General features: G+C 29.9%; 5 protein-coding genes and 1 non-coding gene across 6 annotated transcripts; 4 read left to right on the top strand and 2 right to left on the bottom strand.

The window, feature by feature from the left end:
* Window positions 1-4481: 4481 nt before the first annotated feature.
* TRNAF-GAA (transfer RNA phenylalanine (anticodon GAA)) lies at window positions 4482-4553 on the bottom strand. Its single transcript has one exon. It is a non-coding gene; the product is annotated as a tRNA-Phe (tRNA).
* A 61-nt stretch (window positions 4554-4614) lies between these two features.
* LOC108814980 (uncharacterized) lies at window positions 4615-6115 on the top strand. Its single transcript, XM_018587637.2, has 7 exons — window positions 4615-4949; window positions 5059-5158; window positions 5245-5393; window positions 5498-5546; window positions 5644-5691; window positions 5772-5862; window positions 5948-6115. Exons 1-6 carry the CDS (start codon window positions 4693-4695, stop codon window positions 5844-5846), a joined length of 678 nt encoding a protein of 225 aa, XP_018443139.1. The 5' UTR covers window positions 4615-4692; the 3' UTR covers window positions 5847-5862; window positions 5948-6115.
* A 205-nt stretch (window positions 6116-6320) lies between these two features.
* On the top strand, window positions 6321-7951 carry LOC108814970 (uncharacterized). The gene is made up of 7 exons (XM_018587627.2): window positions 6321-6723; window positions 6827-6926; window positions 6995-7090; window positions 7192-7244; window positions 7335-7383; window positions 7476-7523; window positions 7686-7951. The coding sequence occupies exons 1-7, from the start codon at window positions 6458-6460 to the stop codon at window positions 7758-7760; spliced, it is 687 nt and encodes a 228-aa protein (XP_018443129.1). The 5' UTR covers window positions 6321-6457; the 3' UTR covers window positions 7761-7951.
* Window positions 7952-14054: 6103 nt separating this feature from the next.
* LOC108814959 (polygalacturonase At1g48100) lies at window positions 14055-18157 on the top strand. Its single transcript, XM_018587618.2, has 6 exons — window positions 14055-14609; window positions 14719-14886; window positions 15133-15180; window positions 15259-15466; window positions 17145-17229; window positions 17368-18157. The coding sequence occupies exons 1-6, from the start codon at window positions 14154-14156 to the stop codon at window positions 17876-17878; spliced, it is 1476 nt and encodes a 491-aa protein (XP_018443120.1). The 5' UTR covers window positions 14055-14153; the 3' UTR covers window positions 17879-18157.
* Window positions 18158-24713: 6556 nt separating this feature from the next.
* LOC108841518 (protein NIM1-INTERACTING 1) lies at window positions 24714-25443 on the top strand. Its single transcript, XM_018614281.2, has one exon. It carries the CDS (start codon window positions 24821-24823, stop codon window positions 25256-25258), a length of 438 nt encoding a protein of 145 aa, XP_018469783.1. The 5' UTR covers window positions 24714-24820; the 3' UTR covers window positions 25259-25443.
* LOC108841508 (cytochrome c oxidase assembly protein COX11, mitochondrial) lies at window positions 25271-27600 on the bottom strand. Its single transcript, XM_018614271.2, has 7 exons — window positions 27376-27600; window positions 26999-27305; window positions 26868-26920; window positions 26703-26775; window positions 26519-26623; window positions 26340-26420; window positions 25271-26250 (listed from the first exon to the last, which is right to left on the bottom strand). Exons 1-7 carry the CDS (start codon window positions 27453-27455, stop codon window positions 26131-26133), a joined length of 819 nt encoding a protein of 272 aa, XP_018469773.1. The 5' UTR covers window positions 27456-27600; the 3' UTR covers window positions 25271-26130.
* Between the last annotated feature and the right edge of the window lie 262 nt (window positions 27601-27862).

Genomic DNA, 27862 nt, shown 5'->3' with positions numbered 1-27862 from the left:
TGAGTTCAAACCGAACCGAAACCGATCCAAACCGAACTAACTATGGTTTACTTTGGTTGGATAAATCATTGAACCGAATTAACCAAACCGAACCGAACCCGAACCGAACCGATAAAATAACCGAAGTGCCCACCCCTAATTACCAGACAGAATTTGCGGTTGGTTTTTCTTTTTCCCAACAATAAACATGACAATCTTAAAATTATCATATTATGCGCACACACAAAAATGCCGTGCCTCGTGAGAAAATATGTAAAAGATTAAGTTAATAGAAAATAAAAATAACGTGGTCAGTAACCATATATTATAAATGCTTTATTTAGCAAACAAAATTTGTTGTTAATTTTTTTAAAATAGCTGTCAAATGAAATTATAATATCATTTAAGAGCTACGTGAAATCACATCTAGTCTGTATCAAACAAACGCATATTCTTCTATCATGATCAAAGACTCTTATCAAGGAGCCAATAGCATCTTGAATAATGTCGTCTGATCTCTATAATATTATCTGAGAAGTCAGTTTTTTTAGGTGTCACGCTCACGTTAATTCTCACGGTGGTTGATTACATTGATATCCTTAATGAATCAAAAATATAATATTTAAATACTATAATTGATTTTTATTTAAATTCCTTTTGTAAAATTTTCCAAATAACATATATAATAAAAAAGGAAATATTTATAAGGCTATAAAGTGAATTTAAAAACGAAAATATATGTATAAATAACATGATTTCATTAAAAAGGAAAGTTCAAAAAATAGTAATATTGCATTAAAAATATTTTTTAAATAACATAAAATATACTAATAAAATACTTTCTTTATATTTTTTAAAGTAACAGAAATAATTTTTATATATCTATCTATTTTTTAGATGATTACATAAAATAATTAATTAACATAAACTGATATATTGACTAAAGTCATTTATAATTAGTATTATTGAAATGCTATTTGTATTTCCTATATTTTGGTTACTATAATGTCTTTCAATTACAATAAAAATACCTATAAATTATATTTTACTTATTTAATATGATTTCTCAGATGCAATCGCAATTTTTTTCTGCTTATTTTTAAGAGATATAACGAGAAATAAAGGTTAACAATAAACATATTTTAATCAAATATTTATAAAATATTTTAAAATCACACTATATATTTTAACGAGGTAAATATATTATATTTTATTATTATTAAAATTATATGTTTTCTTAATATTAAATTTGCTTTTAAATTCAATGTTTTTATGTTTGTGTAACTTTTTAATATAACCATAATCAGAAGACATGAAATTAGTTAGAATTTATAAAAAAAATATGTTATTATAAATATTAATATGAGTTCACGAGCTTCCAAAAAAGTATGAGAAGTAACTTTCTATATATCATCTTTTTCTAATATATTTTTAAAAATTAATATTTAATTTGATATATATTATAAAAACACATTCACATTTAAACGATAAATAAATTAATTTGACTTGACTTCATTATAATAAAATAAAATTATACTTCAGCTTGAATTTGAAATAATATATTTAAGTTAATATACTCACAACATGAGTTACTCGACTAATCCAACTTATATCTAAAATCATAGATTTAAGTATAATAAGAAAATATAATTTTATAATAATAATAATAATTTGTTTTATAAATATAAATTATAGGATGACTCAAAACACATTAACAAATTTAAATAAAATATTAACCAACGGTAACAATTTAGTTTTTTGTAAAATTTATATATATGCATGAGACTTCAGAATATAATCGTTATATTTATTTACATAATTTTGATTCAAACACTTTAGTTTATTTTTTTATTTCATTCTAAGCACAATATATTTTAAGTTATACATAATCTTCATAAAGTATAATTACATATTTAAGACCAATCTAAATGTTAATAAGAAAATTAATCAAAATTTTAATATATTTAAGATAAAAAATATTATAGTTGAATTCAAAGAAATATGTGCAATCCAATATACCCAAATCATAACTAAATCGACTGTAAAAATAACAAATCCGACTAAATATAATATATCTATAATTATATGTCTGATTAAAATAATACAATATTATTAATATAAGTTAATTTAAAATTAGAAGTAAATAGCAATCAATTATTATATTATATTTACTTTATAAATATTTATATCCGTGAATGAGCACGGGAAAATCACCTAGTTATAATAATTAACAGTGTCACTATGTGTCAAATGGTACAATCACGAAGATAATTTAAACAAACGGAGATGGAGAGAATTTTCACGTTAAAGGACCTCTGACTACTTCCTTGGCAACAAAACAACAAGTCAACTTAATATATTGTAGTAAAACATATTTCATTCTCACCCCCTTGAGAGATAAGACATATTTTCTTGGCCGCTAAGGCTTTTTGGTAAGCTCTAGTCTACATTATTACTTATTAGTATTTATATTCAAGCACTATCATACAATTAGTGAGTGATTATAATCATTCGTCCGTCTATGTTGTCTAAGGAACACATGGCATGTGAGTCCATTATAGAATAAATGATATAATAATAATGTTCAAAGCTTTGCAACCAAACCGATGCCATAGACTCAGAAGTATAAGTTTACTTTGTATGCGTCCAAAAGAAGAAGTTAACTTAATGCTGACTGCACCCTTGTAAGACCAAATAAAGTATACTGTGAATTAAATATGATATGTCAATGGTTTGATACAATAATTAAAAGCTAAATCACATGTCAGATCAATTTAAAGCCTGCCTAGGTTATATAAAGATGCTGGAGCTTGCAGGGGTGATTAAGTGTAAGGACATCACATAACCCTATATAGTGATTTCATGTATTAAGATTTTGTTAGTTTCATGCAGAATGTGAGATTTAGATTTTAACTTTTTTGTAGGATAATATCTACTACAAGATTCTATGTAGAAAAAGCTACTAATTAAAGAGAGTGTTTAAAAGATCTTAGTATACGTATTTAATTTGATAAAAAAGTGTTTAACTAATCTATTCTATTAATTTTGCAGTTTGTCCTATTGATAAAAGTTGTGTCCAAATTAAAAATTTCAACTACACATACTTAATCTAACCGTCGTTCCTATCTAACCGTTCATTTCTATTATAATATTACATTCATTCCCGTTTGACTTTCGTGGATATATTATTTGGTTAGTGGGATATGTAATTTTGTTTGATTAACTATAATTATCGCTCCATTTTAAAGGCAGTAATGGTTCCTTAAATAGGTTGCTCTTATGACCCTTATAAGTGTCCTATGAATAACTGTACAATTCGTTTAATCAATATAATTAATTTGATTGATGTTATTACTATTAAAGTTATGGGTTATTATACCTACCAAAAAAAGTTATGGGTTATTATTCTTTCTTTTTTGACATCATGGTTATTCTGTGAGACATACAAAATAATTATCAAATACAAAATAAATTTAAACTTTTTTTGATCATTACATAAAATATTAAAATAAGCATTAATTAGTGTAAGAAAAATTAAAAAAGATTAATTATATCAGTTATAGTCTTATTATATACCATAAACCATATATCATATACAAATTTGAATATCATTTATAGTGTATATTATTAATTAACGATAAAAATGAGTTATACGAAAATTAAAAATATTATTTATTATGTCATTATGTAAATAATTTTAATATAAATTTTCGATTGTTCGAATTGTCATGCCTACTAACTCGACTATGGGTCCGGATCGGATATGAAAACACTATTTGAAAATTTAAATATTATAATAGAAATCATGATCATGACATATTAATAAATGATTAGTCCAATATATTTTATAATTGCATCTAAATAATTTCTAAATATATAACGTAACCATTTTCAATAATAACCACATTCAATAACTTTCTTCTAAATACAATTACTGAAATCTCTTACTAAATAATTAAAAAGAAATAATATACACAAATATGATTACAAATAAAAACACAAATCTAATTACAAAACAAAAAAAAAACACAAATATGAAAAATAAAAAAAATAAACAAAAAATATACCCGTCCTTGAAAGGGCGGGTCAAAATCTAGTTAACTTTTTAAAATATAAGTATGTGAAAACGAGAACAACAAACAGAACCGTCACTGCTTGCGTCACCATTACAAACACATCACACATGAGACTTTTTTTTGTACTATCTTGAAATCAGACTGCATGAATAATTAGGTTTAATTAATGTATATCCGATGCGGTCGTGGGGGCCTCAATACCCAATTCCCGGCGAGATGCTATTTGCATTAACTGTTTTGATTACTTTCACGTTGTCGTATTTCAAATCCAGAGATGTTGATACACAGCTACGTGGGCTTGGACTTTTAAATTTTAACCAAAATCAAATTGGGTCTTAATAGGCCTTACTAATTAACTGTTCTATAAAAGCTCAAAATAGAAGAAAGGTCCAATGGGCTGAAAGTCAAAAGAAAAAAAAAGTAATTTGCGGTGAGCGTGATCGAACACGCGACCTTCAGATCTTCAGTCTGACGCTCTCCCAACTGAGCTATCCCCGCTGTTGACTTAACATTTACCAAAGGCTTAATGCGTCCTCACAATAGACGCAGATGAATATAGTAAAAACAGAGCAACTCTCCCGACGCCATTTGTGTGGTTGTGAAGAGGCAAAAAAAAAAAACAGAGAAAAAGATTCCAATGTCTGTAACAGCAGCAACTCACATGAACACGATCAATCATTTGTCGACAACCTGTAAAACATCCAATCTCATCTGCTCCAATCACAGATTGGCTCCTCAACCTTTTCATCGTAAACCCAAATCGTTTCCTCAGTTGCTTCCCCTAAATGGCTCCTCCTTCTCCTCTCGCTCTCCTTCGTCTTCCGTCAATCGAAGATCGAGATTCAACACTCGCAACAAACGCTTCTCTGTTTCCATGGAGTGGCAAGACTGCACGTAAAGTCTCTCTCTTTTCTCTCTGTTTTGTTGGAAAGTTCGATCCTTTAACGGATTATCTCCGTGAAATGAATCTAATTTTCAATCTTGGTTTTTGGAGAACTTTCAGAGTGAAGATGGAAGTAGATATACCAGTGTCAGTAGCGTATAACTTCTACTTGGATCGTGAATCTTTCCCTAAGTGGATGCCTTTCATTTCATCCGTTGAGGTCTCTTTTCATTTCATGAGAGCTTATTAGCTTTCTTTGCTTTTAGATTTTTTTTTAGTTACTTTGATTTGTGTTTTGGGGTTTAGGTGTTAAAGGACAAACCTGATCTATCACGTTGGTCACTCAAGTACAATGCTTTTGGCCAAGACATTAAGTATTCTTGGCTTGCTCGCAATCTTCAGCCTACTCCTAATCAGAAAATCCACTGGAGATCTCTTGAAGGTCTTCCTAATAAGTAAGCCAATTGAGATTTTATAAATGTTTAAATTTCTTCATTTCTCTTTTTTTTATATCTGAGTGAGTCTTAGACTAACATTTTGTAATTTAACCAAAATGCAGAGGCAGCGTTCGGTTCTTCCCTAAAGGTCCTTCATCTTGCCTCGTTGAGGTAAAACAACATTCAATGATTGTTCTTACTACAAATCTAGATCCCCTATCATCAATTCTCTCATACTTGTCCTCTTTTTAACTTACATGTTGTGTAGCTAACTGTGTCATATGAAGTCCCTGCGCTTTTGACCCCTGTGGCATCGGTTAGTATCCACCAGTTTTGTCACACCTTCAAACAGGCTGTTTTTTCTTATAACCATGTTTTTGTTGGCTTCAATTGCAGGCGCTCCGGCCCTTTTTAGAGACCTTGCTTAGAGGTGGACTTGAAAGATTTGCAACCTTGGCTAAAACCACTTAAAAGAAAGAAAAAAAAGGTCAGCTTTATGCTCTTAAAAACACTTTTTTGAACAAAAAACCATTCTATTATCTGAAAAAGATATCAACACTTTGCATTTGCAGGAATCTGTATGTAATGCATCTCTGTGATTCTGGGCTTTTAAGAATATATCTTGGTATATAAAATGGTCTGGAACTCGATTGATTAAGGAGGGGTTGTCTACTCTGACTTTTGTAATTCTTAAAGTTACAATCTTTATCTCTCTTAATAATAACACAACTTTTGGTTTAGTTCACCAAGAAAAATAAACAGAAATTCAATAAACCAACCAGAAATCTTGGCGGTGATTGAGTAAGAGAACAAAACAAACCAAACAAGAAAATTAAGTCACGCAAAAACAGAGTTTTTTTCTTCTTCCTTTCTATTCTAGTTGATCGTCTAGACACGCCAACACACTTTGCGTGGAGTGTGATAACATTTAAAAGAAGACACTAAAAGGACATTGAGGTTGTCCCGAAAAGTCTATGTTCCTAATTTTGTACTTTGGCAAAACCAAACCTACTTCATAAAAATCTACGAATGCCCCATATGATCAGTTCCAAATCTCTTTCTCTCTAAGTGCAAAAAAAGATATGTCTTCAATAGTTTCTGGTACAGTTCCAACCACCAAATCTTCTGCTTGTTTCAGAAGAATCCAAAAGTCTGCAACTTTTTCATCTCGGTCAATGTTGTTATCTTCTTCCTCATTACCACCTGCATCTGCAAAACTCTTAAACTCTGCCAATGGTTCTTCATCAAGTTCTTCATCTCCTAAACCCTTTAGACCCGTTATGCGCAGCAGAGAAGCTGATAAACTCGAAGAAGAAAGACTTCTCCACGTACAATGGCAAGACGTGACGTAAATTTCTCAAAGACTAACAAAACAAAAATAAAACTGTTTATGCATATTATAAAGTTTTAGAGAGATTCTGTCCAGAAATTATATGGTTTGGATGAAACAGGGTAAAGATGGCAGTGGATGCACCAGCTTCCGTGGCTTACAAGTTATATGCGGACCGTGAATTGTTCCCTAGGTGGATGCCCTTTTTGTCATCTGTTGAGGTAACCTTACTCTCTGTTTTCTGAAACAGAGTCTAGCAGCTACCATTACATTCTTTTGCTTCTCGTAGGCAGTGGAGGGCAGTCCAGATTTATCGAGGTATTTGGTGAAATTGGAATCTTTTGGAAATAAATTTGAATATTATTTTCTCGCAAAAAATTTAGAGGTAAAGTTTTTTTTTACATTAACCAAACAGATTCTCTTTATACTCTTGGCTGATTTTTGAATATCTAACGTTTATATTGAGATCTTGAATCATCTTAACAGCCAATCCAGGATCGAAAGCTGCATTGGAGATCTATTGAAGGCTTTGCGAATAGGTAAAAACTCAAATTTGGTTTGTACAATCTCATATTTAGTTTTGCTGATTAATTTTGAGAAAAGTAAAATTTTATGTATTTATCAAACAGAGGCAGTGTTCGATTTTTCCCTAGAGGCCCTTCTTCGTGCTTGGTAGAGGTTAGTAGTTGTATCTTGTCACTATTTTTCCTCATTTTCATTACGTATATGAAATTGTTTTTAGTTTCGTTTATTTATTCTTTTTTTTTCAGATCAACTTTTCATTTGAAGTTCCACATGCTTTTGCCCCAGTTGCATTCGTAAGCCTACTAGTATTCTCCATGTTGTGAATGATAGATTATTTTTCGTAAACTAGATACGTTAATGTAGTTATTTATGTTTTTTTTTCCTTGTCTCGTTTTCTTTCTCTTTTACTCAACATTTTGTCTCAGTATATATTATGTATGTTTAAAACTTTTCAGTTAATGAAACCGTTTATGGAGAGGCTTATTCGTGGAGGATTGGAACGTTTTGCTGCCTTCGTGAAGACCACTTAAGGCATAAACAAACATTACGTTCTGTGCATTAATCCAAATAAACTGTTCTTTTTATGTAGTGTGTTTTGTTTTTGCTTTTTGTTGGGAGGTAACATGTCCAAACATGATGTAATGTTGTTCTTGGTAAATTTACTATTTATCAAAACAATTATTTGTTGAATATAATTCGAATGTATACGTTTTCATTACTATTTTAGATAGAAATAATCATGATAATTAACAGAAGTTAGGTTTTTCTAAAGAAACTTAAAATAGAGTTTGTTCTCATGCGATGTTTGTCTTACTTCCTAATCTTGGGTCTAAAAACCATTTATAGTTTGGCATATTGCAATTCTAAATATTTTTGAATGGTCCTTAATAAGAGGAGGAGAAAGGGTTTATCAACTCTCAAAGCAACTGAGGAGTGGAAGAAACAGTAAATGAGTGGGGTAAACTCATGCGGATGTATCATCACACAAGTCTCCTTTAATCATTTCGAATGTAGCCGACATCCCCACTCTTGTGTATGTATTATGTGGCCCGTTCGTTTATACGGTTGAAAAATCTTGCTAGTTATGTTTATATTTTTCGTCAGATGCCAAACCAAATTAACCAATTGCATAGAAATATAAAAATATTCTTGTGAAATCTTATAAAGATCAGTAAACCATTAATATACTAAACAGTATGCATACTTTTATTTGATACGTCATTTTATGTAAAGTATAAAAATAAAGAGTTTGCATTTAAATTACGGGATCACATATAAATTTAACCAGTTATCGCATTTAAAGTTTAATGTGTACAAATAATAGATTCTCTTTTTCAACTGAACATGTTTCCGGTATAATTGTACACAGTAGTTCGAAACTTAGAGGAAATTGATTCTTTAAAGGATATTTAGTCTACTGTAAAATCTCTTAAGTTATTGGTGAACCAAAAAAGACTTCAACGTATGTTTTAGTGATAACTAATGTTCAAAAAAAAAATGTAGTGATAACTCTTTGGATAAATTAAAAGATGGATCAAAGTATGGACTACGGAGACGTGCACTGGAGATGAAGCAAAGTGTATACCTACCAAATCCTCTAGATTGGGGGCAGAAGTTGGAAGCGCCAGTCTCCTATTCACACCACTCACAATTTTATACACACATGTGTATATAAAATGTATATGATATCTCAGTAGTTCCAAGGGTAGAACTTGAGATACTTTTTTATCAAAAAAAAAAACTTGAAATACTTAGCAGTTCCAAAGGTAGAACTCGAGTGAGTATCTTATTATTAAAATTAAAGAAAAAAATTAGAAATTAAGAAAGAGAATAGCAAGAAGTTCTTAGTTAATAGATAAAGAAACCCACAAAAATCCATAATCCAAATGTCAATCTTAATTATGTTGGTTTAGATTTTTTTAAATATATCAAATCTAATGATTTAACTATCTTGTAATTAAATATTAATATATTTATTTTTTAAAAACTTCACTGAGGTTTTTGCTGTTGGAGTTGCTCTAATTAGTAAATATGAACATGAATTAGTTCACATATAATATCCAATTTCACACACCCACAAGGTTATACTTACATATATATAGGGACCCCATATATATACACTGTATTTGTAAAGAAGCAGGCCACATCTTCCATACTCTTCATAGACATGTTTGAGTCTTCTAGTCTGTAGGTATTCATAAGCCCTTAACTTAGCCTCTTGCCTTATGTGGACCAACTTCTTCATATGGATCTCCATCTTAGAGATTGACTTTACCTTCTATTTTCAACATACTATTTCACAAATTTGACAAAAATAAGAAAACACACTGTTCTACAAATATATAAGGGTCCCAATATATAATAACCTAGTATAATTTGGTTAAGAAAATCAACGTAAATATTACCGTAGTTCAATAAATATTTTTATGAAATAGATGCATTTACCTTTTTATAATTCTTAATATATTGGTTATCTTAGAGGCTAATATAAAGTCTAACAAGTTTGATGTTATTAACTAAACAGTAACTTATTCACTGAGAGCTGTACGAATATATCATTCATAAGATCATTCAAAAAAATCTTAGTTTTGCTTATTTTTACCATGCATTTTTATATAGAAATTGAAATTTTCATTTACTTAAATTTTGAAAAAAGAAGAAAATTAGAAAACAAACAAATATATGGCTAAATAATTTAATTGGATAAATCATCTAACATCTCTGCTAGTTTTTTATATATATTTAAATTCAATATAGATACAGATACAGTGTAATAATTATTATATAATATACACACACCCAGTTTATTTATATGCTTAATCAATCTTTATAAAGTATCCGTACTTAACATCAGTAATTATTTTGGCAAATTCATTAGCTTTAGCTTTCAGAAAAAAAACATTAGCTTTACTATATCATATCGTAGCCGCCATTTTTGCGTGGAGGATGAGGTCATAAGATGCACGTACTTTTCATAATGATCTTGTTTACAAAGTAACTAGTTTTATTATGCTTTGTGTTATATTTTAAGGGTGGTTTAACTAAATTAATAAAACAATAAAATTAGGTATATGAGGTTGGTAGATCAATTTAATTAAATAGCTGGTTAATAAAAAGATGAAAATAAGCTTTTTAAAAAATTATGCGTCTTCGTAACAAATAACATCATACCATCATTAAAATAATTGATATTTTATACTTAATTTTTCCAGAACTTTTGTTGTTTATATAATCGATCAGGAATAGTTTGGTTAAATAGACCTAAAATAGTTGACAAACAAAAAAATAGACCTAAAATAGTTGTTAGCTTTTAATCAAAAACCATTACTTATCCATAATTTTACTTAACGTTTTACGATTTCTTTTTCTTTGTCAAGTTGTAACAAAGGTTTAGAGAAAATGAATACTTCGTGATATTCTCGAGTCGTAAATTGGCATAACTTGATACATATTCAAACGAGATTCCAGAAAAATGACAAGATGTAGGTTAACAAGTAACTGGCCACATATTGCTCAAACAGGTAAAACTATTTATTTCGATTAAAAACCGAATGTCAAGGATAGTTGCAAAACTCAATTGTAATAAGATTAACCAGGCAAAAAAGACGTTCAAACAATTGATGTTACTAGATCACAGCTGAAACTTAGTGCTATGTTGGGAATAAATTATTTTACATATTTTTACCAAAAAGAAAATATATATATTTTACATATCATAAAACAAAAATCTTATTAATAATAAAGAGTAGTCCAAAACGAATACTCCCTCTGTTTTTTAAAGATCCATGTTCTAGGAAAAAAAATTGTTTTTAAAAGATACATTTTTTACTTTTTCAATGTATTATTTAATGAAAATCTGTTAACTTCAAGAAAATTAATTGTGTTTATTAGATTTTTATTGGTTAAAAATTATGGAAAATTGTTATTCACAAAAATCAATGCATTTTTAATGTGATTTCTTAATATATGTGAAAAGTCTAGAATATGTATCTTTAAAAAACAGAGGGAGTATATAAAATCAGTTAGTTAATAACTGTTCCGTTAATATTTATCATTGTCTTTATTAAATCAAATAAGTGATGTGGAAATTGGAGACTGCAGATGAAAAAAGTTTAGGTTTTGTAAAAACTGAAACATTATATGCAGTAAAGTAGATTTGAAATTTATAAATCTATAATCCATTAGATACAGGGTATGTAAAAGCCTAAAATATTAGAAATTTGTTTTTAAGAAAAGTGAGAGAAAAAAGGAGAATCAGAGAAGGGAAGAAGATGGGATGAGAGACCAGACATCATTGAGTTCCACCGAAAAGTGTAAAGAGGGGCGGTGAAATTCTCAAATACGGTGAGACAATAGTGTTTTCTGGGTATACAATCAATAATGGTTGGTCGGTTATACAAATCTATATTCTATTTTTCATAATCCAATAAATTATTCATTTTTCCTCACCTTTTCTATAGATATTAAATCATTAAAATGAATTGGGTCACTGAAGAAGCCGAAAGAGGTTAGATATAAACCCACTCGCCACTCGTGGACATCCTCCTCTTGTTCTCTCTTTGAAAAATAATCGAGCTATATATATAATTTTTATCGTAAGAACTGCATTTCATTTTTTTATTTTCAATTATCTTTAGTGGAGAATAATTCTTTTTACATGTTAAATGTTTCGTCGTACATTGAATAAACTGTCCCAAAAATATTATATACATATTCTTCAGAAAAGTTTTTCAAAGCGTGGATAAACTAAAATAAAAGGAAGAAAAAAATCGAGGTAACCGCAAATCCTAAAACGTGTGTTGGCTTTATTTCATTGTCTACCTTAATGTGTTATTAAGTTTTTCTTGGATTGCAAATGCTGTAATACTCTATGGTTTCCATTAACAAAATATATAGCCTAAAAGCTATATCGGTTACATTTATTTTAATGCATCAAATTAGTTCAAAAGAAAAATTGTAATAACGACAAAGCAACGACGAAACTCTATTTTATCATTACGCATTAAGAGGCTAATTAGAGTGTACTAATATTGCTAATCCTAGTATAAAAATCGGGTTTGGACTCAAGGGTGTTTTGCCCAAAAAAAAAAGACTCAAGGGTGTATAGTGACGGCGACATTAGCACAAACCTCGAAGCTAAAAATGATAGTCTAGTACAAATAATGAATCATCGACATCAACTACTAGTATATATGTTAATTATAGCTGCATTAAACAATAAACTGTAGAGTGTAGACTGAAACTTACAAACATGGCCGTCAAGCACTTACAAATATATAGAGTAGTCGAACATAGTCCAAATAAAAAGAAAAAATTAAGAATCTTTGAAATTGAATATAAAAATTATGATATTGTAAATTATGATATAAAACTCTAATTTTAGACATACTGTTAAATTTAGAGTTTATAATTTTTTAAAAAATTATAACTAAACTATAAAATTTTAAAACTATTCTACTATATCATTATATATACCACTAATATTTTTTAAACAGAATCTATAAATAATTCGAGATAATTCTGCTTACAAAGTTAACCAATTTAATAGAGGATCTTGTGAATAGTTTTTAGAGCAGTTTTAACACCACTCTATATTTTACCGCAAAATAGAATGAAAAATATAGTGAAAAATGGAATAGTGAATAAAAAAAATCTATTACTCTGCATATGGAAAAAATCACTTTTTCCTTTTTCATTATTCAATTCTCCATTCTATTTTGCTCATACATTACTACGAATTCGAAGATTAAACCGTTGAACCCACATGTAATGTAATAAATGACTCATAAGTATGAAGGAATTTATTCATAGACTATATTCGTTATTTCAACATATACCGGCTGACTAATATTTTTTCTACTTTAAACCAAAAGAGATTCGCTCTAAAAAGAGAGATTTATTCATGAACTTAATTAATATACTGAATCATGACGAATGCTATTACCCTGATTCGATTTGCCATGATGAACATATGCCCATATCCACCTTGCATGTCTTAAACAGTACCACACATATGAGCTTACATGTACGTACTATTACTTGAAAACAATCGAGATTATTTTAAAATTTTAATTCCAAACTAAATTAATAGAGTATTTGATGTACAGGCCAATCATATACATATGATGAGGAGAGATAAATTTTAATTTAGAAATCCTTTATGTGATGATACTCTCATCCGCATCCATAATATTCGTTCCCGAGATGTGGCCATAAATTGGTCCAAAGTAAATTCTCAAATATATCTTGTAATGATAAATAATAATTACGTACACATGATGAAATTCAATAAAATAAAAGTGTCTGATCGAACATGAACCGATTTAAAAGAATATAAGACCAACATGTTAAGTTTGTTAGATAATTTTACATATGACTGAAACAAAACTTAACTAAAACTGAACATACTCACATAGTAAGTAAAACCAAAAAATTGGAAACAAAAATATAGATCAATTACAAAAAAAAAAAAAGAATACTCAAAACTCGAACGGAGAGTAGAATTGTACTGCCCGAGTCTCATAGTAGCTGATAACGTCATCACTTTAGTGAGTCTATTTTTCTACAAACAAACAAAAATCAAAAAGACAATTAAAGAAGAAGAAAACCGAATAGAAACCAAACAAGAACCCTGCAAGTAAACTTTCTCTACACCACTTGTTTAAATTAATAGTATGAAAAAAACAAGTGATAATAACATTACTTTAGACCAAAAAAATAACAACACTACGGAGTCGGTTTCCACTTCCTATAAGCCCACGACCTTGCAGTATATATAAAGGAACCAGCTTGTCTGCTTTTGCTGCATTAACATTTCCAAGAAGCATTCTAAACTTAGTGAGTGCGACTCTCTCCTTTACATACTTTATCTCAACATTCACCTCAAAATCACCAAAAAGAAAAACATATTCTGTCCAACAAAAATGTTTGTTTCTTCTTATACTCGCACCCATATCCTTTGCTTCATTGCACTAATTCTCACGTTAACCTCTTTAACTGAATCTCGATACCATCACCACAAAGAGAAACACAAACACAATAGCCATAACCATCACTCCTCAAAAACAGAGCCACCGTCTTCCTCAATCTCTCAGCCTCCTACTCCTCCTCCGGGCCCCAGTGACTCACCGTCACCTTCACTACCACCGTCACCTTCCGACGAGCCTGAAGAAGACAATAATGGAGTCTACGACGTGAGAAAGTTTGGTGCGGTAGGAGATGGTGTCACAGACGACACTGAAGCATTCAAAACTGCGTGGGATTCTTCATGTAGCAACGGAAACGACACCGTTTCTGTTTTGCTTGTTCCTTACGGCTACACATTCATGATTCACTCTACTATTTTTACCGGTCCTTGTCACTCTTACCAGTTATTACAAGTATTATTTCTCTTCTTAATAAAATATTAAACGTCTTGACATACTATCTAGCTAATTAATTGGGTCAAATGAGATTTTGTTTTTGATATAACCATTTTTTATATAACAGGTGGACGGGACCATTATAACACCAGATGGGCCAGAATCGTGGCCGAGTAATATAAGTAAAAGACAGTGGCTTGTCTTCTATAGAATCAACGGAATGGCTCTGAAAGGTGCCGGAGTTATCGACGGCCGGGGACAAAAATGGTGGGATCTTCCCTGCAAGCCTCACCGGGTAATTAATTAAACTTCTTCAAATATTTTACTATTCATCCAAACTGTTTTAAGTTTTAACATATTCTACGAGCTGGAGGAAATACATAAGAAAAAAAAATTCAAGGAAATATCACCATGTTTTTTTTTTTGGTAAAAAACATCACCAGGAAATATCACCATGTTAGTTTGATTTATTACCTTATTTGCAGATGAATGTAAAACTCTTCAATAGAGAAGTAATGAATTATTTTTATATTTTCTACAGTCTGTCAACAAGTCTGCAATTTTTGCTGGTCCTTGCGACAGCCCCATTGTAAGTTAGCTTACGACTGATTTGCTTATGTTTATTTTAATTAATTCGGTAAATAATAATTAATTAAATTGCATGCAGGCTTTGAGGTTTTTTATGAGCTCGAATCTAACGGTGGAAGGTCTAATGATAAAAAACAGCCCGCAGTTTAATTTCAGATTCGACGGATGCCAAGGAGTTCACGTCGAGTCCCTTCACATCAGTGCTCCGCCGTTAAGTCCCAACACTGACGGCATCCACATTGAAAATTCTAACTCCGTTACCATCTACAACTCCGTCATCTCAAACGGTATACATACACAAAAAGTTATAAAATCCATTAAATAACCGCTATAAAGTTCCAAAAAACGGGAGCCCTAAATATAATTTATTTTGTGATTAAAGGGTCAGATAGACTGTGGAATATGTTTATGATATTTAAACCTGACAAAAAGAACCATCACTTAATCTATATCTATACTATTATTTGCGAAGTAATTTTTCGCAACGGAACTCCAACGTTAAAAGTTAGAGTGGTTAATATCGATATTACCCTTAATGAATAAAATCTATGATTAAGTTAAAAATAAAAACGAAAATTAATTTATTTGATTAGATAATTGATTAAAATAATAATAGTAAGATTTATCCAAAATCCAAAAATATTTTAAAATATAAATATAATTCCTATATGTATATTGTATTGTTATCTGAATTTTTTTTTAAATATAAAGTTGAAAACATAAAGTATATAACCAAGTATTAATCAAATAAAATTCTTAATTTTATATAATTGAAAAGATAATATTAATTGACTTTTAAGATTTATTTCTATATAATAATTAATAAATATGTGTACTAAGAAATTTTCAAAAAGTTGTAATTAATATGTAAGAATTTTCAAATGAAATAAAATAATAATTTATTATCATAATCTTTTAGTTAGTAATACATATATTAATGAGTAATTATAAAATATTTAGTAATTATGATTTAATATAATAAAACTCAAACACAAAAACGAATTTAAACTTTATGAAATCAGATAACTCATTAAAACTGATATAACAAAAATCTTTTTCGCAACGGAACTCCAACGTTAAAAGTTAGAGTGGTTAATATCGATATTACCCTTAATGAATAAAATCTATGATTAAGTTAAAAATAAAAACGAAAATTAATTTATTTGATTAGATAATTGATTAAAATAATAATAGTAAGATTTATCCAAAATCCAAAAATATTTTAAAATATAAATATAATTCCTATATGTATATTGTATTGTTATCTGAATTTTTTTTTAAATATAAAGTTGAAAACATAAAGTATATAACCAAGTATTAATCAAATAAAATTCTTAATTTTATATAATTGAAAAGATAATATTAATTGACTTTTAAGATTTATTTCTATATAATAATTAATAAATATGTGTACTAAGAAATTTTCAAAAAGTTGTAATTAATATGTAAGAATTTTCAAATGAAATAAAATAATAATTTATTATCATAATCTTTTAGTTAGTAATACATATATTAATGAGTAATTATAAAATATTTAGTAATTATGATTTAATATAATAAAACTCAAACACAAATACGAATTTAAACTTTATGAAATCAGATAACTCATTAAAACTGATATAACAAAAATCTTTTTAAAAATAAAAAAGATAACTCATATACATATTTTGTTATTATCCAAGAATATCTTTGATAAATATTAAATAATTATTTCTCTATATATATAAAAGAATATATTTCAATCATAAATAAAATTAGTTGAAAAATATATAGTTCGAAATATTTCTACTATATATATGAAAGCTTCAAGAAATTAACGAAATAATGAATATATATATTTTGATAAATAAATTTCATATCTAAATAATTTGATATTCTGTAAAAAAAAATTTAAAGACCATAAACAAATACTAAAAGAGATACGATTCTTGTCTGAATAATCAAAGTCATGCTTCCATTTTGCAGGAGATGATTGTGTATCGATTGGTTCGGGATCCTACGATGTTGATATCCGGAATCTCACTTGTGGACCCGGTGGCCATGGAATTAGGTTTATCATATCTATCTAAATTTATTTTTTGTTAACTAATCAAAACAATTATTTATTTTTTGTTAATTAATCAAAACAATTATTATTACTGATCCAAATGAAAACTATTATTAACTTCATTATATACTAAATTTTCAGTATTGGAAGTTTGGGCAACCACAACTCACACGCATGCGTGTCAAACATAACTGTAAGAGACTCGATCATAAAATATTCCGACAACGGAGTTCGGATCAAAACGTGGCAAGGTGGTTCTGGTTCGGTCTCAGGCGTGACATTTAATAACATCCATGTGGAGTCAGTCCGTAACCCAATAATCATTGACCAGTATTATTGCATGACCAAAGATTGTTCTAATAAAACATCAGCGGTTTTTGTATCTGATATTGCATATGAAGGCATCAAAGGAACTTACGATATTCGAAGCCCTCCAATGCATTTTGGATGCAGCGATGCAGTCCCATGCACAAATCTAACTCTTTCGGGCATCGAGTTGCTTCCTGCAAAAGGCGACATCGTTCTGGATCCGTTTTGTTGGAATGCTTATGGACTTGCGGAAGAGCTTTCGATTCCTCCGGTTTGGTGTCTCATGTCCGATCCTCCCACGGCGTTGCAAGGTGCTCTTGTTGACAAGTGTGGTTCACCGTAATTTGCATCTTCGGATCAATAATTGAGTTAGACAATATTCTGAACTTTTACGAGACTTTAGAGGGAAATGTATATAAGTTTGAGGAGAGTCATATTAATGATTCTTCGTTAAGTCGTGGTACGTTTTATTTGCCTCCAACTATTTAAAAGTCTATTTCAAAAAAAAAAAAAACTATTTGAAATTCGTATTTAAGTTTTATATGATGCCTTATGTAGTGTTTGTTTACTAATGATGGCGTGATTAATATAACTAAAAGTCTAAAATTGTGTTTTAGCTTCAGTATGTTATATGTCACTATGGATACAACTTTTCTTATAATTATATTACTATTGTACCGTAGAGTAGACTAGTAGTCCAGTCGTATAGTGCCGTCATGTACCAGTACAAGTGGCATTTCATTGTTCACATTAAACTGCAACATCCAATTGTTTTTAAAAAGTCTAACAGCTTCCTTAGAAAATAGTTCTTTTAAAATTTGAGATAATATTGTTTGATGTTTAATTTAGAAAATTTTACCATCTCACAATAAAAAAAATTCTTGTTAACATATTAGAAAAGGAAATGTGTCCTAGTCCTACTGTTAAAATAGAAGTCATAAACAATTAAATCGGTCGTAGAATGCAACATTTTTGTTTTGTTTATATCTGATATGTCTCTATCTTCTTTTGTTGTTGTTGAAAGTAGGTCTTTATCTAACATAGTATATATCATATTCTCGTCTAAGCTAAATGCTTAGTGCACCGATCAAATTATGAAATATAAACTAGTGGATTATCTTAGTAGAAAGTAGAAAGAATATTCCAACTTTTGGATGTTGTCTTGGTCTCTTGGTAGGTCGAACTAATAATATATTACTGATTTAATGTTTAGATATTATATTAAATCTTGTATGTTCATCTGTCTCTCGACGTGTAGCTTTCGTAGTCAAGGATATGTATCTAGTTAAATCATTAACTAAAAAACAGATAATGATGATAAGGAAATCATATGGTTTTAATTTAAATGTTTTCTGTTTGATCCATGTCATATATTTTTTTTTGAGAAAACCATGTCATATATATATATATATATTTTTTGAGAAAACATCGGTGAAATGATCATTGAACCAATTTTTATTGAATAAATTTAAAACTCAGTCCCCCCAAAAATCGACCGGTTGAATCATCATTAATCGAATGAAGATGAATTGAGTGTTTGTAAACAAACGTGGAACATGTATTGTTAAATTTTTTAAATCATTTCTTTCAAATTTTTTTTTTTAAATCATCTATTTTACAAAAAAAAATAGCAACGTAGGATAACCTGCAAATTTTCGTGGATTAATATGATAACCTGCAAATTTCCAATTTTAACCAGGCAAATCCCTTTTTAAACCATACAACTTTTTTTCCCCTCTTTTCCAACGAATATTGTCCTACAACGATTATTTATTCCGTGTCGAGTTCTTTTTTTTTATTTTTGAACCATTTTTTTGAAACTAAAAGGGTTAAATCTAGATGGGTCTATTAACTTTCGGTTGAAGATACAGTCCACATATATATTTTTTTGGTGCATTTAAATGAGTCGAAATCAATAACTCATATCCGTGTGGTCAGTGGAATTTAAACCCGAATTCACCGTATTGAGTTTTTTTAATTTCCTCAAACTACTAGGCATCACCACTGGTTAAAACTTCTGAAGTTTTTTTGTGCATTTATTTGTTCTTTCTTTGTGTGTTAGGACTTTGAAAGTTGATATCTTATGATCAACTTGTTTAAAGTTTACATGGTTCACCTAGGCACGCGCAGCCACTATAGCACATATATCCCCGTTTATACATAAATATAAATGTATGCATGCATAGACATAGAATCTATCAGTTGCTTGAGCTGGTGATATTAGTATAATTTATAATTCGGTCTGAAAATTTTACGAGACAACTTTAGATTGCTAAAGCTGGTGATTCAAGACTTCAATTTTTAATGTAACGAAAGTTATTATAGTCCCTGTAATTTTATAATCTCCAATACAGTAAAGAAAACCATATCATTTTCACCTAGAAATATGCTTGTTCTTTGTAACTTGGGCACAAAGAAGTAAATTCTAATTATGGAAATCTGTCACGCGTATGTTTGTTTTATATATACGTATATGTATATTATATGCAATTATACAACAGAAGAAAATTTTTACTTTCTTTTTGAGGTTAAGGAAAACCGAAAAAGCTTACAAGGCCACTCGAAGATTCAAAGTTCTGTCTCTCGTTTTCTGCAAATACTAGTATTAATAAAGATATACATTACAATATTATATAGTTTATTAACAAATGGAGAAGTTTGGTGGGTCGCAATTGGAATGTTAGACATACCCACCTCCAATTCTCCCTTTTTCCGGTGTGACCACGTAATCCCAGTTTAACGTATCTAGCACTCAATATATAACTATATACTTGGTTCAGTAATCGGTAATAAATCAGCAAATATGTATATAATATACCCATTCCATAACCTGAACTCATATTTTACAAGGTACGTAAAAGAACTCATAGTAAATCGTTTTATCGACGCACTACTTTTTTAAAATTATCCTGGAAGTATACCAAATATATGTAAAGACTCGGACTAATCTCTAATGAAAAATATATTCCACAGATTAATATTCTCTCTGGAGATCTTTTTTTTTTTGAACGAACTACTTTGATTAAAAAAAGGAAATAGTTTACTCTCCACCAGGAGAGGTTACAAGGACTCTCTGGAGATCTAAATTAGTTTCAAAGTATAATTCTATGTACACATGTTCAGTTGATACATTACTTTGCATCGATATGTTACAGATCGAGATTAGTTAAGCTTATGTATTAGACACATATGTTACAGATCGACATTTTTTCAAAAAAATGTATTAGACACATATATAAATTAGTATTAATCATCAGAAGTTTCCTAAAAATGTACCAATCAAGGTAGAAAAAAAGTTAAATGAAACAAGTGAATGGACATTATAGCGTAGCCTTGTTTTATTGGTTAGCTCATAAATTATAAAGATTCTCCTTCTCTAGCTTTTCTGCATTGCGTTGTCTCCTCTATTTAGACTCTATGCCCACCACACTCACACCCTCTCATCAGGCTATTCCCATTTCTAGTTAGACGAAGCGTATCAAATATGTCTACTTAAGTTGTCAATAAGTGCTCCTAAATTACTTGTGTTTCGCGCACTTTCTATTATTTTAGTTCATGCTCTATTTTGAATCAACAAAATAAGAATTTAGTGGTAACTTTTTGTCATTGCGACTGCGAGTTCGTTCTCAAATAAAACTATTACATATCTGTAAATCTTGGTGACAAGAGAAATCCGTAATCTTGAAAAGACAAAACTGTTAATCTCTCGTTATTCTATGAGTTACGGATCAGAGGCGTCATTTAACAAACAAATTGTTCAATTACATCACAATTTCGTAGTGTTATTATTTATTACCAGGACCGGCTCTGTCCAAGCCTAATAAAATATTTGCGAATCACCAAATTTTTTGAAAAATGTTATATGAATATAAGCTCTATTTATTTATAAAAAAATAGGCTCCTAAATTATTTTAATCCTCGTTTTACTTATCTATAACTCTGAAATCTCAGTGCCGGTCCTCTTCATGACTGAATATTTTTACAATAGAATAATTATTAAGCAACTCCTGCATGGTTGCATTGTCATTGAATTTATATCATTATCCAGATCAAATTAAATTAACTTATTTATGCCTCAAATGGTTTGTTTCAAGTGATTTTATTTTATTTTTTGGTAAATGTTTCAAGTGATTTTGATATAGATTTTTGACAAAGTGTCAGTTAAATCGTATTAACTAGCTCCATGCGTAAAAGTTCAAACCTATCCAGCTTTTGCATGCAGCCATTTACCAACATGGTATATATGTAATACAAGTTTCGTGTCGTATATCTCTGTAATATTATTTGAGAAGTCAGTTTCCTATGTGTCGTGTTCACGTTAACTCTTACGATGGTTGATTACATCGATACCCTTAATGAATTAAAAATATTACATTTCATACCTATTATTTTTTAAGTTTCCTTTTTGAAATTTTCCATATAACATATATATTAAAAAGGAAAATTTTAAAATTTTAAAAATCGAATTTAAAAAACGAAAAATATATGTATATATTATAGGATTTCATTAAAAAGGAAATTTCACAAGATAGTAGTATTCTATTTTAAAAATATTTTTAAATAACATAAATTATAATTTTGAAGTAATAAATACTTATTTGATATCTATTGTTTCTTAGATGAAAATATATATATTTGTATCTAATGTGACAAATTTCAGAAAGATAATCTTGATATTAGAAAAAATATTATTTATTTTAAAACATAATTTTAAATAATAAAAATATATATCTATCTATGATATAATTTGAGAATTCAGTTTCTTATGTGTTGCGCTCACGTTATTTTTCACGATAGTTGATTACACTGATACCTTTAATGAATTAAAAATATTACATTTAAATACTATTATTTTTTAGTGTTTTTTAAATTTTCCATATAACATATATATTAAAAAGGAAAAAATTATAAATTTAAAACCGAAAATATATGTATATATAATATGATTTCACTAAAAAGGGAAATTTCACAAGATACTAATATTCTAATTTAAAAATATTTTTAAATAACATAAGATATACTTTTGAAGTAATAAAATACTTACTTTATATTTATTGTTTCTTAGATGAATATATATATATATATATATATATATATATATATATATATATATATATATATATATATATATTTGTATATAATGTGATTTTATAAAATAAAATTACAGAAAGATAATTTTGATATTAAAAAAATATTATTTATCATAAACATAATTTTAAAACAAAAAATATATTTTCAAAGTAATATAAATATTTTGATATATCTATCTAATTTATTAGATGATTACATAAAATAATTAAGTAACATAAACTAATCAACCGTATATCTAAAATAATAGATTATATTAAAATTAAAGAAGACAACAACAAACCTAAATGAAAATAAGAAAATTAATCAAATTTTTAATATATTTAGAATAAAAAATATTATAGTTGAATGCAGTCCAATATACCTAAATGATAACTAAATCCACTAGATATAACATATGTAAAATCATATGTCGAATTAAAGTAATTCAATATTATTAATATAAATTATGCATAAAATTATAAATTAAATTTAAAATTAAAATATATAGCAATCAACTATTATATTATATTTATTTTATAAATATTTATATCCGTGCATGAGCACGGGAAAATCACCTAGTTCTTATGAATAGGAAAGGGAATATTTACATAAAGGTGACTTCAGGATCCAGAAAGTGAAAAAGAGTGAGAAGAACGAATAAAGGATGCCTTGACCTTAACAGCTTTACTGATTTAAAGGTTTAAAACACTCATTCTTGTAGTTTCATTTGAAAAAAAGGTTATTATTCTTATGGATGGATTCTAAGCGGGAAAAGAGTAGTCATATAACCTCAAGGGTCAGATAAAAGTATGATATAGTTTACTTCGTGCAGTCAATTAATAGATTACCCTTTTCACAGACGACTGCCAGAGGTCACGAGTTCGATTCTCTGTCGATACGGTGATAATATGATTCTCAAAAAATCCTTAGGGATTTTCTTGGATTTGGGGGTACCGTTTGCGGTAAGGTATAGTCACTATAAAAAGTTTACTCGAAACAGTTTTACTTAACATTTTACCAAAAAAAAAAAATTAATAGATTAACTTTCTCACATGTTGAGACTTGAGGTTATGAGAGCGAAACTTTGTGGATCGTCGTGTGCCAAAAGTTTATAGTTTATACAAATAATATTATAATATAATAGATAAAAAAATCGAATTTAGTACGAGCAATGCTTTTTGCAAAAAATTGGTTGATATATTCAAGAAAGTTAAAGGTATGGTGTTTCCCAAATAATCAGATTTGAGAAATTCTTCATATGTTTAGGCCCATTAGTCTATTGGTCCATATTCTTTGACAACAAGCCTAATTGAAACCATTGGGCCATGAATTTTCTCAGATCTGCCTTTGGTAATGTGCGATCGAGAGAAGAAAAGTTTCCCACGACCTACTTTTAGTCTTTTTCATACATGCACGCACTCATCAAACATTGACCACTTTAATTTAACAATTTAATCGTACGGAATTGTTTCTTTCTTCGTGTCGAGAATAGTTATAACTTTTAATTATGTTTATTAGACACAAAAACAACAATTAATTGTGGAAAGCAAAGATGATATAATTTTTTTTTTTTGTCAAACAGCAAAGATGATATAATTAGAGCTCATTATTAAAGAACAAAACGAGAAGTTTATTTTCTTTATATATGGATTATTTACTTGTTTATTATATATAACCCAAGTGGCCGACAACATGTACAATTTTATTCGACATATCTTTATAAAATCTTATCATTCGGACATGTTTTTCCTTTAATAAGACTCCCTCTCATTTTGATCAAAAAGAAAAAAGAAAGAGACTCACTCTCATTATCATTAGATTCATAAATAGTTACCAAGAAAGTTGATCTAACGGTTCATAAAAGAGAATGCTGTACGATCGACTCACTGGATCTCTCTTTCTTATAGCGACCAACCACGAGTAAAGTAAACGCATCAAGTCAAGGCTGTTGATGATGATGAGTCTTTGTGAATTGTTTTCCCAAATAGAATGTGTCAAGATTACGTCATTGTGATGACGTACGTAATCTCGTAAGCTGTTTCATGTCGTTTTTTAGTACAAAGCCATCATTCGACGCAATTGTAACGTCGGTATCTCCGCGTTCTTTGACTGTTGCGCCCTTGGTCATGAATTCATTTCTTCCTTTAAAAGAATATCGTCAGACATTTTTGCCTTTCACTCGCTCTCTCCAAAAACTAGTTGTCACTTTTTGTAAATGTATCCCAAACTATTTAATTTACACGATAACCCCTATAGTGTCTTAAAGACCATGAAGACCGAGAAGGACCTCCAAAATGTGGAGAACAAGGAGACGAACAGGATCGATGGGAGAGAAAAAGAAGAAGACGATGAAGAAGAGAAGAAGATTGATACGTTCTTTAAGCTCATCAAAAGTTATCAAGAAGCACGGAAACGAAGAAGAGAAGAGTTAGCTGAAGACGTGAGGAAGAAAACGAACGTGGGAGAGACATCCAGTGTTGTGGTTCCGGCGTTTCAGCCGGAAGATTTCTCTCAGTGTAGTACGGATATGAAGCTATTGGTGGCTGTTTCAGATCACAAGGAAGGGGATGTAAAGGTGAAAGAAGAGGAGGAAGAAGCAAAGAAGGAGGAAGAAGAAGAAGAGAAGGGTTTAGATCTTAATCTTGCATTGTAGTAAACTAATCTCTTCTGTTTATTTGTTTTTTTTTTTTAAATCCAATTTTCACTTAGGATTTGGGATTTTGACATAAACATTTCAACTTGTTTCCGATCAAAATAGTCAAAATCTTAATATGTAAAATAAGCTGAAACATTGGTCTGATTTTTCGACATTAATGATAAAATAAAAAGTCAGGAATCTTGAGAGTGATTGCAGAAAAGTCAACTCGTTGACGTTCACTGTGTATGTTAAGTCGTTTCCTTTTGCACCAGACAATGGGGCTGTTCTTGTTTATAGCAACACTCACGTGGTTCCTGGTGCCACACTGCCATATCTGCTTCTGATATCAGTAACAAACTTGATCTCGCTTCTCTTCGTCAACGAAACTGGCAAACAGAGTCTTTATTTCTCGTTGCCAAATCTATCTGTACCAAAAACAGTAACCTTCTGTTTCAAGTTATCAAGCTCTTATTGCTTATTCGCCAGCTCCATCAACTGTTACTTACCCTAATTTTCCGAAGAAGGTGGACTTTTCAGCTATGCAACGGCTCAATAGCTGGTTACGTACTTTCAAACACCAACCCCATCATTAACCACCTTGCTGCTATTGTTGTCTGTCTCTCTTGTCTCGATTAGCTTCTTTACTGCTTTGTTTCGAGAATACTCTGTTGTTGTTACCATCGTTGTATAAATTTATTTGACTCAAGAAGTATTCAATAAAATTTCATGTTTGATTATATTTAACTGAAGCAAAAAAAACTAAAATACAAATTGCATAACAACGATAAGAGTTTCCAGCAAATTCAATTAACCAACATTACTGCATTTATTTAATTAAAATAAATGAGCCTCTTCTTCATGCATAAGGGGTATGCACAACAGAATTGTTAGTTAGTATTTGTAGTAATTTCCTCGGACACTTTGAAGAAAGTGTAAGACAATATCAGGTTGTTGATTCCGTCCATTCTCGGATCAGTCTCAATCTCAGGATCAATGTAGAAGAACACCTGCCAAAAAAAAAAAGAATAAGGTCTTAGTAGGTTCTTGTTTTTGCTTAGTGAGTATCAAACAGAGTCAATAACAAAAGGATAGTCACCGGCACGTCGATCTGTTCTCCGGGGAGAAGTCGCTGTTCCTCATAGCAAAAACACTGTATCTTGTTGAAATAAACTCCTGCCTGAAAAAAAGCCAACAAGAGTGTGAGGATAAATGAAAAAAAATGTATCAAGGGAACTTGATAGTCTGTCATTCACCGAGGCTAATCTATATATATACCTTCATGGGAGTGACATTGTATGTGGAGACTCCAGTTATTGGAGCTGAACTTTTGTTTTCAGCAGTGTAAAAGGCAAGCACGCTTTCTCCTGGCTTTACTCTCACCTATAAGACATATCAGTTAAAAGCACATATATATTAACAAGTCACACAACACTCTTCTTGGCTTCAAAAAAATCTAAACCTCTCTTTGAGTTGGAGTGAACTTCCATTGCATCCCATCTGCAACATCAGCATTGAAATGCACCACAATCTCCCTATATTTACAATAAGATACCAAGTTTACCATAACACACAGAATATGAATTGGTGTTAAGAGAGAGTGAGAGAGAGAGAGGAATAAACACACCTTTCAGTGACGGTACCAGATTCTGAATGCCTAGCAATCTTCTCCTCAACAGTCTATTAATATAAAAGGTTAAGAAAGAGAATAACCAAAAAAAAAACTGAAACAAAGGGTTATTAAATATAGATATATACCTCTTTGCGTTGAACAGTACCTCCATAACCAGTAGCTTGACAGAAGGTTCTATACAATGGCACAGCCGCGTAAGTCAACCCAACCATGCCAAAGACTACAGCAGTGAGGTAATAAAGCATTTTCTGTGATTTGGTTTCTGTTATCGAGTGAGTGGAATACTGGCGATGAGCACCACCATGTAACATCGATAAAAACGAAGATGAGCTTCCCCAAAGCCCTCTCTTGTTTGGGAGATGATGATTGCCTTTATAAGCTCCATCTCCATGAGTGTAATAGTAACGAGAGCATGGAGCAAGAGGCATAGTCCTACGTAAGAAGTCGCATCAGAAGCTTAATGCTTGTTCGAAAACATGCATATCAGGGATGATTCATTTACCTTGTAGAAAGATTTGTTCGATGAAACTTGTGTAGATACGAAGAAATCGGAGTCCCACGACATGCCTTCGACAACGACATGGCCGACGAGGAATGATTCCCGATCGATTTGGAAAGCTAACTGAAGACTCACCGGTAAACAAACGGCGTTCTTGTGTCGTCGGCGGTAGAGATATCAAAAATACGTCACATGAAATGAAACCTATATATATATTATTTTTTAAAAGAAAAAAATCAACAAGTCAGTCGACGAAAATTTGGGTTGTTCCCATGTAATTCGGTTGAAATTAACTGTTAAGTCCATGTTATGGACAACAAGGATATAGCCTAATAAAGGCCCAAATGAAAATTTTTACAATTATTTTCAAGATCTCTATTCTCTAGCCTAGCCTTATTATGACAATATTTACTGCATTACAGCGGCGTAAGTTAGCCCCACAATGCCAAAAACAACGACAGTGAGGTACCCTAAATCCTATAGCAGCTAG

This window comes from Raphanus sativus, chromosome 1, assembly GCF_000801105.2.
Source record: "Raphanus sativus cultivar WK10039 chromosome 1, ASM80110v3, whole genome shotgun sequence".
Classification (NCBI taxonomy): domain Eukaryota; kingdom Viridiplantae; phylum Streptophyta; class Magnoliopsida; order Brassicales; family Brassicaceae; genus Raphanus; species Raphanus sativus.
Note: the sequence above shows the minus strand (reverse complement) of the source record. Positions and strands in the feature narration are given on the sequence as shown.